Source organism: Electrophorus electricus, chromosome 20, assembly GCF_013358815.1.
Source record: "Electrophorus electricus isolate fEleEle1 chromosome 20, fEleEle1.pri, whole genome shotgun sequence".
NCBI lineage: Eukaryota > Metazoa > Chordata > Actinopteri > Gymnotiformes > Gymnotidae > Electrophorus > Electrophorus electricus.
In genome coordinates this window covers 2008710-2030045 of record NC_049554.1, presented here as the reverse complement: position 1 = coordinate 2030045, position 21336 = coordinate 2008710, and the positions used below count along the sequence as shown (strand labels likewise).

General features: G+C 41.1%; 1 protein-coding gene across 1 annotated transcript in view; it reads left to right on the top strand.

Annotated features, from left to right (window-relative positions):
• The window catches only part of mapkapk2a (MAPK activated protein kinase 2a), a 28567-nt gene that overhangs the window by 2015 nt on the left and 5216 nt on the right, over positions 1 to 21336 (top strand). Inside the window, exon 2 of the mRNA XM_035520328.1 lies at positions 17236 to 17375. Coding sequence (XP_035376221.1) covers positions 17236 to 17375 — 140 coding nt within the window. The remainder of the gene's footprint in view (positions 1 to 17235; positions 17376 to 21336) is intronic.

The following is a 21336-nucleotide window of genomic DNA, read 5'->3' as shown; positions in this document are numbered from 1 at the left end:
AAGCGAAAGAAATATTAGCAGGATAATGGTGAGAGAAGCTCACAGACAGCGGGGCTCTTGGAGAACACATGATCGATCACAGTCAAGGAGGAAGATTTAGCTTTCCCATTCCAAAATGAGTCAGTAATTCTTTGATCAATACATTAGGGGAAACATGAATCACCACTGACCTGCCTCATCCATTAAGGAAATTTGTTTGTTTATTAGTCTACTATACACATGAATGAGCAAGATATTATTCTGCCTTTTCTCATTTTATTTGTTTTGAGTAAGAGTGCAGTAATGATTTAGCCAATATGGAGATTTAAATTCTTGTGCAATGTACCAGAATCATAGGCAGATAGTTTCTTAGTTTCTGTGATCTACAGGAGGGCAGTTTATGTAAACTCCATCTGTAGATGGATTTATCTTGACTTCTACATACTGTGGTGGGGGGGGACAATGCTATGGGGAAAGGACACTGCATTGATTATCATCTTTGGACTTCGCTTCATTATTCTCTGGCAAAAAATTTAAAAAGTCAATTGTCCTCTTTGCTTTGAAATGTTTGAATGGATTCTTTATCAGCAGGTAATTTGCAATTGTTAGATTTTTGATTTCATATTGAAATCGAATTATATTTTATGTCCATTTTTGTAGGTACTACATGGGAATTTAAAACCTGGTCTGTCCTAGATGTTGTAGTCACTGGTAGTTACTGGTCCAATTACTGTTACTTGATGAACTGGGATCACTGAACTAGGCAATGCGGTTACAGTGAATTAATATGATGCATCAGGCATTCGACTCCAGTAATCATGCTTATTATTTAAATATGAAAATGTTAAACTGCGTGTAATACTGTAGTGCTCATACCCAAATTTCAGCTAGGCTAAGAAACCGATATCTGGACATCTGCGAAGCAATGCAAGGCTGTTTCTGTGGTATCCTTCTGATCCTGCTTGTGTATTTGTTCTTTCCTGGTGTACCTCCATTGTTGGGGACCTGGCCCTGGCTGGGAGCATGACAGTCTGGTCCCATGCACTGATGCAGCTCTGTCTCAGCTAGGCAGAACCCGCCTTCCTGTAATAATCGAACCATTAAGATTATGCAGTCAAAATGGGGTCTTTAATAAGGACGAGGGAGGAAAAATATCGCAAAAAAGGTGAAGCCCCAGTCAGTTGCAAAAAAAAAGATTTAAGTTGCAAATAAAACTGAAGAAGTGTTTTAAAACTTGCAGCAGTTTTGCCAACTTTGAGTTTAAAATTCTTTGCTTACAACTTTTTTTGCTGTGCTACTTTTTTACCATTTGCACTTCTCTTTTAAAAAAAAAAAATTGCACTGCTGTTTTGACCCCTTTTTGCTGTAGTGGCCAGGAAAGAGGGGTGAGGTGTGGTGAGTGCGGAAGGCATGTTGCATTAGCAAGTCATCAGTGGCCTTATTTTTATTTAAAGAACATATGTATATTTTTAGGGCTTTATCACAATGGTAATAGCCGCCTTCCATCCTACACACTTAAGGAGTGGCCAAACTGAAGCTAATGTTACAGAGAGAGTGACGAGTAAGCTCTGCAGATGTTTAGAATAAAAAACTCGACGGACTTGAATATAATTGCTGTGTGTAAACTCACCTCTGAGCTTGTCATCTTGTAAACTCCAGTTTAGGTTGTGGCTCATGGGTATACCGCACTGGATAAAATGTCTTGTTTTGGAAGGTGCAAGTGTCTTGCAAAAGGTTGAATGGCAATAAGTTTGGCATGCTTGCAGATATCCTACTCCCATGCACAGCTCCTGTCTGGTTAAGTCTTTAATCCTTTTTTTGATCTTCCCTGTTATTTCCATTGTAATATATACTGATACTGAGCACTTCATGAGCCGGGTCATGAGTGCTGCTCCTTTGGACGTTTGGACCACCGGGCTGGGAAGATGAGTGAAAAGCTGCTCTGATGCTCTGGGTGTTCACTGTCCTGAACTTTGATCCAAGATCAGCCTGTATGCTGTCTTCTGGAAATCTGCTTTGCAACAGTGTGTGCTGTAAAAAGATGGCAGGCAAACAGAAGTGAGCAATCGGTTCAGTATGACAGCAGTGGAAAGGTTTTGAGCTAGGTTAGAAAGTATCGCAGCCCTTTAACTTGATGAGAAACGTGTTTACAAAGCACCTCTGTTTTTTGGTTAAGGTGATCTAATAATACCTGAGTCCATTTGTTTTGTCCATTTGTTTGGTTTTGTCAAGTTACGTTCAGGCTTCTGCTTAGTCATAGTTGCTCCAACAGCCCTGTATGGTCATGACACTGTAGCATCCTTCATCGCTCACTCTGGCGAAGGTTCCCCACCTATGTGAGCCTGTTGTGTTGCTGGCTGCTTCCGGTTTAACCGCAAGTCTTTCAAATTTAGGTTAACTCAAAAGATGCACTCAAGTTTTGTGAATATTGTTTTCACCACAATACTAACACCTCTTGCACAGGTTTTTGATTCACAGATGAAGAACTTTGTATTCGGTATTTCTCTCCCCAAAATCATAATTGTTATGATCGTAATAAACGAGAGAGTGTTCAGCGTAGTGCTCGCTCTACTGTTTTTAAAATTACCTTTGTGTTTCAAACCCAGCCCAGAATTCTCCTCCACCTGGTTGAACATGTGATCAACAGTCCAAATGTGGGCAATATCTGCTTGCAAGTTGACTTCATCTTAAGGAAATCATTATTGTGATCATTGTAGAGGGCTTTGGGTACAGGAGTGCCCTTGGCTATTGGCAGTTCTCCTTTGATAGTTTCTGTTGACTATACTCTTAATTCTTCAAACTGAAAGCAGCATGCTAAACATGTTTTCTGGCTTGGCAATAATAACAATGGTTTTTATTTCAGAAGCCCTGTCCAGAAACCACCCTTTATTAAATTTGTACTTAGGATTTGACCGAATGTTAACCATGCAGTCATATAAGTGCTGATTGAAAGGAAACATCAATTACCATCATGTCTTCTTGCTAAGAGGGTTTTTGGTTTTTTTGTTTTTAAAAGAATATCGCGTTGGCACAATACTGATATGCTAGATGCTTTCTTTTACATAGTTTAAGTAAAAGCCCTGTCATGGTCTGACTAACTTTTCTATATAATGTAACTGCTATTTCTCACCCATTGATGACTAGGAAATGTAGACCAGTGCTGTGAAGAGTGAATCTTTGACCTTTTTATAGCATTAATTTTTGTATTCATTCCAATACAAAGTATGCAGCTGACTTTGCTCCTAGTTGCTGATAATGTGTTGGTTCTCACAATCCTAAAAGGTAGAGAAATGGGGAAAATGGTACATGATTTGATGAATCTCATTCCTTCCTTACATACTTGTCATATCTGTCCCAGCTGTATCTCTGCATCAGGCCAGCCAATTCATAAGTGCTCCTTGTTGTGGATTCCACAGGTTCTTGTTTTAAGAATTTTGCACCACATAATCCATGGGCAAGATTTGAGAGTGTAACTGGCTTTGGGTGGACAGTCAATAAGATTATAATTTCATACAAGTTGTTAACTGTGGGTATTTAACAGGGTAACTCCAATTTCTCTACTTTTTGTGCAGAATTGTTCATGGTGAGGGTAATTTTTTTACACCAGCATTTGACATTTATCATGTTTCAAAGTGGGCAAATTGGAGACTAATGACCACAACACTTTGATTTAGAGCTCTTTTGTAGACTTGGTCATTTCTGATTGAGGATGATCACAAGATCCCAGTACGTTTTAAATGAGTCTTCATGGACTGTGTAGTGTCTTATGGCATATATAGTATCTTGAGTGTCATAGCAAGATGTCCATGGTGGGTGTTGAATGTATTAGTGATACTTAATGTCACTGCAATGAATGACCTGCTCATATATGTCGAATTAGTGTGCAATTAGGAAAAGAAACCTTGTGGTAAAGGCCATTGTGTGCAGCACAGGAAAGTGCACCCAAAATGTTTACCCATATAATATCAACAGAGCCACCACGATTTCATCACTTTTTAACATATTGCAAAGCTTATTACTGTAGAAATATAATTTCAATACATCATCTTTCTCCTCATTGTGCAGCCATCCTTTCTACCTGTGGTTCCTTGATTTGCATGGTGTTCAAATGGAGTATATGCAGTGAAAGCAGCCTGTAGGTTTCTGTACCCTCACCATTCTTCCTGTTAAAATAACATAGATGGTTAGTGGTTTTCTGGGCCAACGTTTAGGATGTTAAGTTTGTGGGTGCCAGTTGGAGATTAGAGTGCATTTTCTGTTCCATCACAGTTAACCAATCACAGCTACAGTTTTAGGCTGACCTGCTACGTCCGAATGACTTTGATCATACTACTTTTAATCTGTAATTTTGTCTGTTTTGTTGTTTTGGCAAGTGACCAAAAATATTTTTATAGATTTTGCAAATGAGACTGTAACTAGACACAGAAATGTTAGAAAAAACTTGGAACTAAATTAAATATCTTTTCATTTGTCTAATGCTATGAGGCAGGGTTTCACATGAATCACATGGGGTTTCTATTTATGGCTTGTGTTATGGAACCTGTCACACAAATGAGTGAAGTAAGCATGATCCCATGTTGTACATGCATCAAAACATGGTCTGACTTTTTAATATGTACACCAGAGGGTTTTTGTTTTGTTTTTAAAGGGGAACTGTTTCCTTTTTTTCAGTGCTGAGACAAATGGATAAGAGAAGCAATTCCTCTTTTTGGGTCAAGTTTGTGTGTGTGTGTGTGTGTTTATCTGAGTTGCAATGAAACCTCTTTTTGTGTTTGTGACTGTTTTTTGTGAATGGCTGGCTTTTAAAACACACTTTGGAAGCATTATGAAAACGTACACAATCTGGCTTTGACCATTCTGGAAAAACCCTTCATGTAGGGTAAGGGTCAGTGTAAAGGCCTGAATTGCAAGGAGTTTTCCATGTGTGGTCATTTACTTGGTTTATTACTTGGTAAAAAAAAGGAAAATGGCTGACTTCATAAGCATACTGTGAAGTCCCTGCCAGTGAATGGGTGACACTTTTTATCCAAAGTGACTTCAAGTTGTATTCAGTCATAATTGTAGCAATTGAGGGTTAAGGGCCTTGCTCAGGGGCCAGACAGTGGCAACTTCAGTGATGGGGCTTGAACAGGTGACCTTCCGATTACAAGGCAAATACCTTAACCACTGAGCTACACATCTCATAATTGAAATAAAATGCTTGACCTACTTCTCCTTACTTAAAATCACAGGTGACTGTTGCCTATAAATGTAAATATTTCACTGTAGCACCAAGCTTTCACTATAATATGAGAATAGAAAGGAGAACTGCCAGCATCTGCTGCATTAACTGAGAGGAACCGCCACTTGTAATGGAACTGTAGGCTATAGTCCAACCTCACTTTATTAGCCTTTATTGAAACTGGGCTAAGAAATATGTTGCTTATTAATTATCACAGTATTAGCCTTTGCAGTATTGCTGAGGAGTGCAGTATGCAGCCCTCTAATAAAGCTGTGTGTGTGTGTGTGTGTGTGTGTGTGTGTCGTTGCATTGCCCTGATCCCTTTGATCAACATTATGCATTGCAATATGTATAAAACATGGCTATGAACCCTTGGTGTGGCATTGATTAACATTGTTGCTTGGCCTGCATATCATGGTTGGTCAATAAACATAAACGTCTATGTATATGCCATATGGTATGTTTTTCCCAAAGCAGCTCAGTGCTTTTGAGGTGGCTGCTTCTGACATGGACAGTACATGTCCTTGCTCACACCACTGCTCTCCATCCATCTCAATCTCTTCCTTTTCTTTTAAAAGTGAACTGTCTCACCGATTGTGCCTGCAGAGAGAGAGAGAGAGAATTGAGGCCGCTGCCTACCCCTGATGACGGGGCATGCATGTCGAATGAATCACCCAGGCACGGCTTTGGATCAGCCGAAGTCGGGATAATGGCTATCGAAATCAGATCTGGTAGATTGCCCATAGCCCTCGTGACCAAGCCATTTGCAGCGGGCCAGTATAGGCCCATCCGTTAGGCAGCTTCCCGTTGCTTCACCTCAGAGGCAGGTGGAAAACCCCAAGAGAAATCAGATGACTCAGCCAGCGAGGAACAGCATTTGTTGTAATGCTGACTTCCTTTTGGCCATTTGGTGTCATCGGATTATTTTTGATTTGTGGGATGGGTGAAATACACATTTTAATATTTGCACTCTATAAAGGAAGGTGTTGCATCAGTTAAGAGCAGTGGAAAAAACTGTGGGGAGCTGGTCTTTGCAGAGTACTTTTTGTGGTTCAGTAGAAACCTTTCACAGCCTATTTTCAGTATGTCTGTTCTCTTTTGTGTTGAAGGACATCTGGTGGATATATTTATATTGCCTCTAGGACTGCGTCAGCCACTTTCATAATCATCCATTATGTGCAATATTCAGATCTTCTGCCTCGTGTGTACTTTTAACAAATGGCCATTTGACTGTTTTAGTTTGTTTCAATAATGGAGATGCATTAATCAAGTATTCTGCACGTGGCTTTCCATTACTAAAGTAAATGTATTTGAATTGAATTCAAATGCTCAGAACAAATGCTATTCCTAGCCTACATAGACTGCTTTTATTTTAACACCCTTTTACAAGTTAAGAGGTCAGCTTAGTAGTCACTTGTCCACCCCTTTTCTTTCCAGTTTGTGAGACTGCATGACTGATCCAAGTACTTAAGTGTCATATAGGTAAGCTACTTCAACTTTATTTTAAGATGATATTTGTTGTTGATAATCAGGTTTTGTTTATATATGCCACTGACACCCAAGAACGCAAAGGATATTACAAAAAAAGGAGGCTTTTTTTAATAATGGTTTGAAAGTTGAAATAAAGGGGCAGTTATAGAGAGTTTGGGGTAAAGCAGCTCTAAGTTTATGACCCTGAAAGACGTGCCAGTTGATGGTGGTGGTGGTGGTGGTGGTGGTGGTGGTCTGCTGGCCAACGACCTACAGCAAGATGTGTGGCTTTGAATGCTATGGGTAGTTTTAAGGTAAATACAGGGAGAGACCTGTAACAGATCATTTATAAAGGATGAGATGTGTGCTGATTGCGTAGTATGTATGTGAGTTTTGGATATTAAAACTCTAACACACACATGCAAATGTAAACAGTAAAAAGACTCCTGTTTTGTCTATTACTACCTTTTAAAAAGCATTCAAGAGTATTTTCCTCACTCTGCATCGTCTGCTCATCTTGAAGCCTGTAAAGGTGTTTCAGGGGCACAGGTCACCCTGCTCTGGTAGAAACTCTCATCTCTCGAACTGATCTTGCTTTCCTGACCTGGATCTCTTCTAAGTCCATGTACTGCGTATGAACGTGTGGGTGAAGCAGAGCTGACACACTTATCAATTCCTCAAACCCAGGGTCTTCAAACTTGCTGTTCAAGCATCTCAAGGCAGCAGCTGCGCATGTTCCATTCACTTTTAAGGTAATGCATGGTGTTCTGGTTAAGCTGTAGTAGTTTGAAGACAGTGAGACTGCAACTGTACCACAGAATTCTTCGTATATGTCTGGGAGTGCTGAATTTGAAAAATATTGCCTATTTAGTGATAGGTCTATGGCACAGCTTTTTAATAAGATGTTCGAAGGCTTCCTTCTTAATGTTTTGGATTGACATCACATCTTTTTCTTGCTTTTTCTTTGCTATGCAGTACACCTTGATTGTCATGCTATGCTGAACTAATTTAGCCATATTTCAGCCATGCTTGTTAGGCATGTTGCGTATATCATACTGTGCATAACTCGATGACATTATGATGGAATGGCCATGTATGACTGTAAAAAGATTAAGGTTGTTTAAATCTGAGAAATCTGAAAAACTTGGAATCTCCTGGGAAATTCTTATATGGAAGTGTTAACTCTGCTGACTGAATAATGAGTGGAAATGTCTCTCAAGTGTTTGAAATTGTGAAATGCCTTCCAGGTTTCAAAAGACCTCATGAACATTTGTATAGCTCCCTGCACTCACCTTGAGTTTATTCAAGTGTGATGTACTGTCTGTCAAGAACACAAGTTTCTCAAGCCTCGTGATGTTCTCCAGCTCTGGGTAATGCTGGTCCTTCTCAACAAAAAGGCCTTGATTGCATCAATGCAGTTCACAAAATTTTCAAGCACTTTTCCAGTACTTGGCCACCTGACACTAGATATCTTGTATGTTCTTTTTCTTCCAGCAGTGCTTGAAATGGCCTTAGTCAAAGTGGAGTCACATTGCATGAAATGCATGATTTTTCATAACTGTTGCTATCACAATATTAAGATCACAATTTGACATCTTTGCACAGAGTTTTTCCTGGTGTACAATGCATTGGAATGGGTACAAAGGTGCCCAGTTGTCATTTATACTGGAGAATCCTTTTTTGCGTTCCTGCCATTGCAGGTGTGCCATCAGTAGTGATTGCAAAGGTTTTTCCACTTAAACGGCAATGCTTTCAAAAATGTGCATTAAAGGTTTAAGCAAAGTCCTCACATTGTGTGGTGCCATAGATTGGGTTTTAAAAGCACAATTCCTCTCCTACTGCAATAGAATCACAAAATCTGGCTGCAACTTACAAATGAGTGAAATTATTGTTGCCCATACTTCCATCAAGCACAGTATTAAACACAGCTCAGTCTCTCACTTGCTGTTCCCTGATGTTATTTGCCATATTTGTGATGCCAAACACTTTTAGCTGGAATGGGCATGTCTTTAATCTTGGTGATGAAAGACTGACCTTTTAAGCAGTTTCTATAAAGTAGTTTATAAATGTAGAGATGATGGGTCCTTGTTTGGTAAATCATCAAAGCACAAATCACCTGCTATACAAAATGTTTCTTTGAAGGGATTTCCATGTTTAGCAATGCACTGAGCTATCTTGTAACTTCCAAGTGTGGCATAACTTACTATGGCTTAGATTCTGAAGTACTTCTCTGATTCTTGTACCTGGACATTGTTTGATTCTGTTTTGTCATCATCTGTAAATGAGGATTGAATCTTTGTCTGAAAATGGCAGTACACGTTTTGGTCCGATGAGCAATGGTTTCACAGCGCACAGCCCAGTCCTTTTTTTTTTTTTTTTTTTTTTTTTTTTTTTTTTTTTTTGTGTTGAATAAATCCTGTCCAGTCTTGTTGATTTATGAAGGAATGCCCTTTTAGCTGCCGTATTATACTAAACTCGAGCGAACTCCCGACGCGGATTACCCTACTTTAACTAGCATAAATTACTCCACCCTAACATAACTGGCCAGACACTGTAAGGAAGGATCCAACCAAGAAGGCAAAGTCCTAAGATTCAAAAGCCTTTTTTCCCCTCATTCATCAATCAGCATGCCAGGCAAACATTCCCCACGTTCTGGCCGAACCTGTTCCGATGGATCACAATCAGCTATTTTAAGTCTGATCCATATCTGAAACTTGTTAGTTATTTTTGTCTTTGCGTCATTTATGCAACTGATGTACAAGTGATTCCCACAACTTGCAGCAGTTCCAATGGAATTTTTCTGTGCGACAGCAAACTAGTGATGAGCTGATGAGCCCCTCCCCAAACGAGCCTAAAACCGGTCCTCAGGTATTCAGGACAAGTGTGAAAGTGCCCTTACATTACAGAACTCTTCAAAATATCACGAGAAATGGCACGCTGGCAAAACAGAGACTCATACCAATAAGAAGCTTGGATTAGTTCAACTTTTGCATAGAAATGAATCCTATAGTAGCCAAGAAAATGTAAAGCGGCCTATATGAATAGGTTTTGTTTTTTGTTTTGTTTTGTTTTATGAAATGGTTCTTTTTTTCTCTCTCCACCTTTTGTTATACCTTCTCTGAAGGGTTAGAAGGGCCGACTGCACGTGAGTGAGTGGGTGTCGTGGTGGTGTTTTTGTTTTTGTTTTTTGTTTTTTCCGCTTCAGTGCAAAATAATAACACTCCAATCATTATGCTTGTCTGCCTTCCACTCAGTCTCATTCTTCTAATTAGTGTCTGGATCCCCTTTGGAACTAGTGCTCTTTCTAACCTTTAAAATGTATGTACTTCTCTTTGTGTTATGCCAGCGCTTAATACCGACTCAAGCCTTTCATATGACATGCGGACTGATTGGTATAGTTTGCGTCATTTCACAAGCTTTTCATTGTGCTCGGAATTCCCTGGACAGGGCAGTGTTCAAATTCTGCTAACCCAGTAAGTCGTATCACTAATGCACCACTAGAAGTGTGTCTGTAATGCGCAGTAAGAGTATCCACTGCAAGCACGTCTGTGTCTGTGACTAAAGAAATATGATTAGAGTTCTTGGCTTCTCTTGTCTGATCTTTGACTTCATCCGCGGTAAATTCTATGAATTTGGCACATGCTGCTATCATTTGTACGTCTTTAACATGTGTAGTCAGTTTGTAGGCTATGCAGAAAATTCCTGCATGGGACACTGTATAGGTTAATGGATGTTCCTTTGGAGCATGCAATAGTAATGCAGTTGTTGTGATTTTTTTTTAAAGTCGTCTTTAAAAAAAAAAAAGCTCATTCCTTTTATGAAATGTTTTCTGATATCTTTGCCTGCCTTCCAGCAAACAGCAGTGTACTGACTTATCACACCTGAGCCAGGCCTCATCCTCAAGACACAAAGAAATGCCTTCCTATGCTTGTATACTTCCATGACCTGCTTCAAGGGGAGGCTTGTTGACGTATCCTTGAACAGGTCTTCCTCTAGTTCACTCATGCCAGCTAATTCACATTGGGCTTTAGCAGGTAATTCATTAGATCCTGTGCCATATATTGTAGGAGAAAACAACTGATATTTATCACTTTATTTTGCTATCTGAACATTTGAAACTGTTGAAATCCTGAGTGTGCAGAAGTGTTTTTAGATATTTGCATGTGAACACTATAGTTTGTGTATAGGCTTAATTGCAACCTTTTTGGACCCATGATTAAGGAAAGTGTTAGACTAACTGGATTGTTTTTACTAATTTAAACATTCTCGAAGTGTGTAAACATGTTATCTATGAAAATACAAGTATTGGATTAGAATCTGTGTTGGCGTCTACTCACTATTGAAGTATTTGGATCAGCACTGGGGTCAAAAAAAGGACTGGGGCCTCCATAAAGTCATTTCATACTTTAAATAGTTCATGTCTGTGATTTGAAAGAATTGGTACCCTAGTAGCATTATCACAAATATCATAGTTTGATTATTAACATAAACTGTCTCTTGTCATCAATAGCTAGACGATGACTGGTAGATGTCAAGATGTTGAGCCAGCATCGCTGCTCTTGTACTTTGATCATCTTTATTTGGTTGGAGTGTTTCTGTGGAAAAGATAAGATCATGGGGTCAAGTAAAGGCAGAGCAGTGAACTTCTCACATCGCTGCCTCATCATACCTGGACAAACCACTTTTCGGCTCCTTGCCCTTTTAACATTCTTGCATAATGGGGTGACTTTGTAGCGTCATTGAGGTGACAGATGGCCACTGCAACGAGAGAGGTCAGTCTTGTCCTGCATGCACTCAGTAGAGTAGCCATAGGAAGCCCGAAGCTGCTCTGTTGGAGAGCATAACGCATTCTGTAAACTTGCTAAAGTTCCTGTCTAGAAAGTGCCCTCACATCACAGGAGTCCAACACTGTTCTCACTGTGTGCTTTCCAGTTTGTTTCATGAGATTTCTGAGTGGGATGAGGGGGGAGGAGCTCTCATCATACCAAATCGGCTGAAGAGGCGGAAGTTGGTAGAATGTCGCTGCTTGGCTAGATTCCCCATTGTTGGAGGTGGGTTTGTCATGTTGTCAGTGGGCTGTACAGTTTCCTGAGCTATTGCAATGGACTGAAGTATTTTATCCAATGTCCTATGCATTTGTGAAGAGGAAGATATGAATCGCTTAGCCGTCATTGGGATTGCGGTCCCTGGTTAATGACCCGTCTTGTTGCCAGTTGTTGGTTAAACAGGTTTTCCTGCTGTCAGATATTTTCAGTCAGATCAAGTCCCTTGCACAGACATGTTCTGACCAAAGTGCAGTAAAATGCATGTGCGCACACATGCTGGTGAGACATCAGGAGGCTCTTTAACACCCAGTTCTATAGAATTGGGATTGGAAGCTGTGCCTGTTGTCTCGAGGCTCTCTAAACAGAAGCAGGTGTGAGATACTGAGGCCACCCCCCCCCACCGCCCCTTTGTGCCCAGAGGGCCTCCATTGTGCCAGTGCTCTGGAAGCACCCACTCTCCCCCACTGAGCAGAGGGCAGCAGATGGGGGACACGATTGCCTCAACATCCGTTTGTGACTAAGGAATGGACATTGCCTTTTTAGGCTTCTGCTTCTTTCACATAGATGGGAGATGTGTATCTGTGGTGGGTGGGGCCTTGTTTTGTCCCTATAGTTTACCTTTCACCTATATGATTAACTGGCTTCACAGATGCTTCCTGTCACTTTCAATTTGTTATTTGCTGTTCATCCAGTTTCTATTTTCAGCACTGGAATGACAATTTTCACAATTAGTTGTGGTCACTTAGGTTTTTTTAAGTGGGTCAGTGATTTTGTGTGTGTAATAATATGGAGACTTTTTTGGGGGGCACTTTATGGACAGTGAGGAAGCAGAGTGCAAACCAACACATACTTGGGTGACTTGGTGAACACACAGTTTAGTCACAGAGATTAAATGCAGAAACACAGTCAGCAAATCTTTAAGATTTCATTTATTATGTTTAAATGTGACAACCTAAACTGCCTGTGTGTTTTGGAAATGTCTTCGTGTCTCCGTCATGTGATTATACATACTGGTGAGAAGAAGGGAGATCCATATCTAAACCTTGCTTGGGACATTGGCATGATTTCAGAGATGCGTTAGTTTTGTGTGGGGAAAGTGGAAAGGTGTCCAGACTGTCGCGTGTTTTAATAGGTGATGGCTCCACGCTGTCCACACACCCCTCAAACTCCTCAGCATGTGACCCTGTCGTCACCCCTCCCCAAACCTCCTCAGCGACACGTGACCCTCCCACCCTAAATACTATTCAGCACACGTGACCCTGCCACCCCCACCCTCCCCTTCGGACACAACTCACTCATGCCACATGTCTTCTGCACTTTCCTCGACATTAATAAGAAGCCATGGCAGTTTTATTAGATGCTCTTGGTGCATCAAGTGGGATTTTGCAGCCACTCATGGCAGCCCTACCTAGCTCCAAACTTCTTGCGCAAGTACACCCGTCACTCTGAGATCTGTGATGCCACGGTTTGAACTGCAGCCTGGTGTGGTTCGGACTGGCGAGCCTGGCATTGGCCCTCCACGTCACGGGGCAGCCAGGACAGCACCAGACGGTGTCTTATGGGCAAAGTGGAAATGGGCTATTGTGTGTTGTACTGCATTTTTCACGCCAATACTGCAAATCATTACCCTTTAACAAATGTGCTTGTGTGTGTTTTTTTTTGTTTTTGTTTTTTTTCCCCCGTTTCCGCCTCGCTCTTGGCAGAACTTAAACATGACACGCCGTGTTGGAGATGGCCTGTTCATAGCTGATTTCCAGGTGGAACAGTTTCAAGGACCTTGTCCTTTTGTCCTCCCTGACGAATGCAGGTCTGTGACGGGTGTCGTCTGGAGCCAGCTCCTCGCCGAGCTCGTTGACTTGGCAACCTGCTTTTCGTTTGCAGTCTCGGTGTATAATTACAGCATGGCTTATACAATAGGAGAATATCACCTTACCAGACGTACCAGGCCTGTAAGTTCTGTTCTTGTTTTTTCCATATTCTGGACCCGGTGTAAGAGCCAGGTCTTGCTGTCTTTAGTTTGCAGTTGTTTTGTTTGATTGTCCACCTATCGTGTGTGTGTGTGTGTGTGTGTGTGTGTGTGTGTGTGTGTGTTTCTTTCTTTTCTCTTGAGGCATGACTTTGTATTGCTAGAAGAGTTAAATTTTTAGGTTGGACTGTTAGTGTACATCATTGGGCAGTACCCTGTTTGGAAGTTAATCCGTGGATCTTGTTTAACCTTGGTGGCCTGTGGAGTGGACAGTGCTGTGGCTTATGGATGCTGTGAAATGGGACACAACAAATGGCAGACAGACGAGCCTTTTGTTCTACGGTCCGCCCAATCCGTAGGCTAAACCCCGCAAAGCATTTACGTTACCAAAATGTCACCTTTTGAAATGTGACTTGCAGTTTCTAGATGACGGGGGAGACCGCGAGAGGAGGAGGGGGGAGAAGGACTTTGTGACTGGTAGTGCCTGTCGAGCAGTGTGTGGGTGACCTCCGCCTCTAACACATGAATACACACACACCATCACTGCTGACAGATATGTAATTTGAGGTGTTGTACATTTATGCATACGTATAGACTAGAGATTACTGGCATATAAACTGCTTTAGGAGCCCTGTTTATCACTGCTTTTCTGCATCAAGTACTCTTTTAAAGCAAAAGGATTGATTGATTGATTTATTTATTTATTTACCAATACCATTTACCATTGTGTTTTAAACAATTATTATTAATAATGCTATTAACCATCCTGAATAGTTTTGGTTCTAGAGCGTCACTGACTTCTTTACCTGAAGATTTCATTTGCTATAAGTAGATGCTTTGTGTGACCAAGACATGAGCTCCCCCTACAGGTTGGATTGGGAACTCTACCAGGGCTCCAACATGGGCAGTGGTAGGCAGAGCAAGGATTCCCAAATCCTGCAAGGACACTGTCATTAATTAAATTCTTTCCACCGGCTGTCATGCATATCTGTGTGGTGCTGTATAGCATGCCTTTTTCTTTCTCTCTCTCTCTGTCTCTCTCTCTCTGTCTCTCTCTCTCTCTGTCTCTCTCTCTCTCTCTCTCTCTGTGTGTGTGTGCACACCCAAGCTTGCACACACATGCCTTTATGGGTACGAGATGCCCCATCCCCCACCCTTAACGCATTACATTTTCCTGCCTTGAGCCTTTCAGATTCAACTGTGGAAGATGTAGCTTTAAAACTGTTCTTCTGTTTTATTCCTATGAGAACATTGTGTACTACTCTGCAAATTGTAATACTGTGCTTTTGCATATATGATGATAAAGTTGAATTAAGGTGAATTGAATTAGGGCTAAATGATGACAGACACCCTTTGTAATATCTTCTTACATGAACTTATTAATGGTGATGCAGTAAAGTGCTCATTTGCATATGGCAGCTTTTTGTGACATAATTACTACAGAGGTAGGTATTGCAATATTGAATAACAAACAATATATTGTGATATCTGCTTGCTCAGTGCCAGTGGTTCTTGGAAATCCTTTTATATTGGACTAATTAGACATGTTAAAGAAAGTTGGACATTTAAATCTGAATGTCTCTTGTGTGAGACTGCACCATGTCTCTCCTTGTGGGAAAGTGATTTTTGTGGAAATGCCTTTCAGACATGCTCTAGGAGGCTGCTCTCCTTTTAGCCTGAGCATGGTGTCCACTCGTAACCTGCCCCTCTGAGTGAGGTCAGTACCCCATAACGGCCCTTTTGCCATGTGCTTCATGGAGTCATATCTTCTGCAACATGGATCTTATGTTGGCTTACATTTTACTCGCCCCTGAACAGTTCACAGGGGGAGCACACTTGTTCTGAGAACAGCAAGGGGAAAAAGGGTCAACTTGGCTCTGTGGTGTTGACTCTCAGTATTAGAAAACCAGCCCAGTTGTGGAAGTCCTCATTTATCTTGAACGAGCTCACAGCGTGATGAGGAGCAGTGAAGTAAGCACCATGGAGCAGGCTGTCAAATTGTACAGCTCACTCAGAATCGCCTCTTTTAAGCGGCTGACCATGCATTAATGCAGCACTACAAATGGAGTCCAGACACACAGCCATCTCCTAGTGTGTGGTAAGAGATGAATATGGGTCTATTGATGTGACCCCTGGCCTGTTGCTCCGCGGTCAGAAAAATTCTGTGATGGGATGACTGCTCTTTTGCAGTGGGTGTTGCTGAAAATCCGTGTCACTCCCTTTGTGTATTTGAAATTCTCTTAATGACTTCTAGCTGGTGGTGATAGTTTATTATATTTCATTGAGAATTGAGTGGTTGTCTACACTTTTCCTTTTTTCTGCTCTTCTCATAGAAAATGTGGTAGAGTTAAGAAAGATGCATATATAGAATGTAGTGCAATTGAAAATGACCTTCAGAACGACGTGACTCATTTAAAAAGCTTATACAGCCTGATGCCTACAGATTTACGTTTAGAGTGTATAACTTGGAAATCTGAAACACCTTAACATAATACGCAAGTTTTGTTATAACCTTTTTGGTGTAGAGTGACCAGAACACGTTGGGACTCCATACTAGCTGTTAGTGCCCTCATGTAAATCCAGTTGGGCATGGCATGACGTGAAGAGGTGCTGCAGAGCACGTGGCAAGTTAAATTTGTCCCTAGAGGACATACCCAGCATCTGCTGTTAATCTCTAGAGTAAACAGAGTTTGCCATGCTAGTAGCCTTTGCACAGACCCTGCAGCTGTTGTGCCTCATTGGTGCTCTTCATGAGCTTCTCTGGTTTGCTAAATTAATTATGGTGGACAACTAATCAAGGAAAAGGGGCCACATCTTGACGCACAGGGTACGTCATTGGTTTAGGCCTCGGAGAGGGCAAATCGGTGTATTGAAGCAGTGCTACCTACAGGGGGAGCCAAAACTCCAATATGGGCTTCTCACCTCAACAGCTAGTGGCTGGAAGTTTGTCTTTTATGTGTGAAGGATCAGCTGTTCATGAGGCAACACTATAATGAGATCTTGTTCTTGATGGTAAGTGTCACAAAGTTTGTCAAAACATCACTGCATAAAGTGATGAACAACTGTTTACCAATGAATCATAAAATCACTAATAGACCTTTTGGGTGTTCTGGTACCTAGGAGCCATGCATTTCCCATGGTCCAAGCATACAACTTGATGCAAATGATCAAACAAATCTGTACAAACAGACAGCTTTGCACATCCAGACGGTAAACTGAAAAATAATTGCCACCCAAAAGGGTTAAACTTGCTGCTTTATTGCAGACACTGAGAATCCCAGTGAGGTGAGAGAAGGCAAGTTAAACTTCAATTTAAATTGCATTTGTCTTTTACACCACTTAAACATTTGTTCTTGGATATTTTACAAATTCTCTCATGTACTACAAGGTCTCCTACATGCCCTGTGTGTTCTCTCAGTTATGATTCTCTTGATGTAATGTTCACACTGATGTAACCGCTTTTATTAGCTGCCATTAATGGAAATGAATCAGTCATCCAATTAATTAATTGATGCTGTTAATGAACTTTTTGAGCTGTTGCACTCTTGCCATAGATGCTGCAAGACTGCCCAAAAGCCAGACGAGAGGTGGACCTCCACTGGCGAGCGTCACCCTGCACCCACATCGTCTGCATCGTTGACGTGTACGAGAACCTCTACCAGGGCCGGAAATGCTTACTCATCATAATGGAATGGTGAGTCACTTGTCTCCTGGCCCCTGGGCCTCATGTGCTCTCTGCCTTTGTCGCACTGAGTGTCTGTATTGACACAGTGCATTTCCCCTCCAAACATGTCTTCACACAGCACTCGCAGTAGTGACATTTAAATGAATGATACATGTAGCCCTGCATACCCTGTGAACCGATGCATTCTATTCATATCTGTACGGTAGGCAACACCTGAGAGCTACTTCTGACCCTTGTTGCAAGGGCTTGATGTCATTTTTGAGATATTTGAATCATTCAGGTACCTGGTTGTCATTCCCGAGTACACTCATGTCTGCTGTTGCAATGTCATCTGGAGGTGTCTTATCGTACCTTTTTGCGTGAAATAAGTACTAGCAGATGCCTGGAACAGTGTGGTAATCGCATGCCCAGGCGATGCTATACACGAGTGCTCAGGAAGGTTCCCAAAAGCTTAGGCATATAGACGTACATGCTTCTGGAGGTGCTGGCATCTCCTCCATATAATGCACATGCTTAGCAAGATTGTTCACCAACGCCTGTTTTATACTATGGTTACAGAACGTAGTGGGTTAATGGCAACCCTCTATGTGCTGTTTATTTGGTACTTAAGAATTAGTTATTTATTTCTTTGCTATTTTAAGCATTAGTAGTTTTTCTTTGGTGGTTAAGCATTAGTAGTTTTTTTAGGTAAGCATGGCACATGACGACTAAAGGATTGAAGAAAAATGGTCTTTAAAAAATGCATAGCTTTAGTTAACAATATTAAGTGTGTTATGATTAGACTGAAGAGAGCTTTTTAAACTTTTTTTTTTTTTTTTTTAATTTCCCCTGTTGGGATGAAATAAGATGCCTGCAATTTGTCGTTACCAAAGCATTGTTAGGGTGTGTGACTTAGAGGCTGCAGGCGCCCTCCTTGTCACAATAAAGCAACCAGCGCTCGAATAGGTATGGAGGAGTATGACCTTTTGTAATAAATAATTCAAAAATCTTTTGACCATGCATATCCTGCAGTGTCTCATGGTACTTTCAGATAAAATCCAGCTTCGATGCCCTGTGCCAAGCCCTTCAAAGGCCTCTGCTTAATGCTTAAGAAAAATGAGCTGGAATGTGTTCTCAGGCGTCGCTAGTTCTAAATGCTTAAAATTCACACTTGCCCAAGACCGTATCCCCGTCTCGTGTATTTTATCAAGATGCCAGGCTGCTTGCCTTTCGACGTTTCACACCTTCACACGCGGGCATGTGTTATGCTCTTTCGGTATTGCCTTACTTTGCTCAACACCATTGACATGTGAAAATCAGATATCGCGCATCACTATTTCATCTGCTTACTTTCTAAAATGTGCCTGTGACGAATGTTTTTTCACAGTTCTTATGGTGTTTGGTCACGTAAACCGCCCCGGTTGAAAGCTTGCATCGGTCGTTTTTGGAAACCAAAACCTGGTTCACGCCCGCTAAGCATAGCCGCCGTTGGGACGTGGCTTTTCACACTTTGTTGGTTTGCCGAGAGATGTGCGACTAAGCAGGGCTACAGAACTCGAATCAAAGCCAGGCGCTGACAAACAGAAAAGGCAGACATCAGTCTGTGTAGCCCGTATATGTTCCATCAGGCTTCAAGCCACAGGCTAATGCTCCTGATTCAGATCATCAGGTAGTGAATAAACCGTTCATGCACTGTGCTGAGAGGTTTAGAGGAGAAAGTTTCTATTTCCTATTCTATTTCTATTGCCATTCATATCAACAGTCACTTAACGTCGCTACACAAGCTTCATCACATCTTGAAAAACACATGAAAAATAAGGTGAAATAATGTGAAACGCATGGACACCTATATTAAAAATTATTGGAAATTAATAATTTTTTAATTTGCTTCTCTTTGCATTTCAGAAAATGTTTTATTTAAAGACCAGTATGTAATGTAATTTAAATACACAAAATTAGGTTTATTTTTAGCAGTTATTTTAGTAATAAAATCATTTTTTTCTAAAATAGAAACCAGGTGGTAGTTGTTAATTTTGAGTCTTGTATTCTCTTTTGTATATTTACTGTTGCTCTTTTACTTTTTTAAAGTATATTGATATCCACTTATTTGATTAATCAATGGTGGAATTGCTAGAATACTTTATTGCTAAAATAATCGAACACTGCAGCCCTAAGTGTGTGTGTGCGCTGCATGGATTTGTTACACTCTGGATGTTTTCTGCCATTTAGTCTTTTTAAACTGTTGACAGTTGCATTGCATCAAAATTGCTCGTTTTGGGTTTTCACCGTTAAGGGTTGCGCTGCTTTGGCCCTCAAGGAGCAGTGTAAGTACTTGGTGTTTGGCCACCAATTTTTAGGTGATTTTACATGAATAGTTGCAGTAATCAATGCAAATTCTGTCTGACTCGGATTTATGAATGTTCCTCTAACGTGTCCTACTTGGGTGCTTTGGGGAAGCTTTGCCGCCTTAGTTCCTAACCGAAGTTTCATCATCTCAGCCACAGACTATATCAGAGCTTCCCCTACTCCCCCTCCAGTCGAGGGATGCCCTTCCCCAGAGCAGGGAGCACAAGCTGCCGTGCGAAGGGCTGACCGTAAACCGATGCTGGGGGAGAGCTGAGAGACTGCAGGTCCTCCCTTGTGTGGGTGTCTTGTGGTTATCCCAGTGCATTTTTAAAGCTAACTATATATCTGAGTCATCATAACTTGGAGATAAACTGCTAGTCAGGAGAAAAAGCAGAATCGGAAACCCCAGGACTATGAAGTGTTCACGTGAGGGTTCTGCTTCCCTTTTTAGGCTGCATTGGGGATGTAAGAATTGCCAGATTCTACAATTGAATGGATCCTTTCCCTACCAGTGCCCCAAGCTTTGAGCTCTAGATGGGTTGTAACAAAATGGTCAATAAAACAAAAATGTTATCAGAGTGACCAGTTGATCCTGGGGCTTTTAACAACTACTGAGTAGTTTTTTCCCCCCCATAGAGATTGATCTGTCATCTGTGGCATATATGTCTTGAAAATCAGTTAAGACATTTAGGTGTCATGGTAGTAATTATGGAGATAAGAAAACGAGTGATTGGTTAATTTTCAGTGGTTAACAGGTAATTTCTCACATGCTTCCAGTGCAGGTTCAAGAAAGATTACAAGAAATTTAACCCAAATCAAGCACTCAGCACTTGAGCTGTGACAGGAAACAGTGCTGGGGGCCATATGAATGAGCCCAGCAGATCACAGGTAGAAATGGAAACTGCTAACATCTGCTTTTGAAATGTGCTTTAAAGTACATTTCCCCTGTGAGCAAAAAGAAAAAAAAGAAAAAGAAAAGAAAAATATTGTGCCCATGGTGGGTGGAAATTTGCTTAAAATGTGTTATTTGAGTGAAACCCATGGAACTAGTGGAATTTATGATGACCTAAAAACATTCATTTGCCTCATAAGAGCTGTCATTAATCCTTGAGCTCTGACACAGGCTAAATACATATGCCTTGTTTTTGCTTGCAAAGGCTTTCATTCATTCAGACTCGTTACATATCTTGAAATGAAATGGCAGACTATATATATTTATTCTGCTCTGTAGTGAAGTAAGATTCAATTTGGTGGAAGTTTATAAAGCCTCTCTAGGACAGTGTTACACAGACAACCACTGCATGCATTGCTCTGAGTTAAGGTCAGGATGAGAGAACCTCTCATTCTGGACCTCTTGGATGGTTTCGTTTTGAATTGGAAGTCACTGCATTGTAGCCAAGCTTGCTTCATGCATGGGGACATGCTGCCCTGATCAGCAATTCCCCTGGAAACAGGTTTTCCTGGGGAAATAAGCTTTGACTCCTTTTGACTTGGCTTCTGACTCCTTCACCATTAGTCGTGTAAGGACAGCCATCACCCATCCTGTAGGATTTAACTTTGATGCCGTAGTTAATCCAGATCTGCGACTGAGGCTAATGAAAGGACTTTCTTTAAGCTTTCTGGTATGTGAGATTTCAGAACCTTA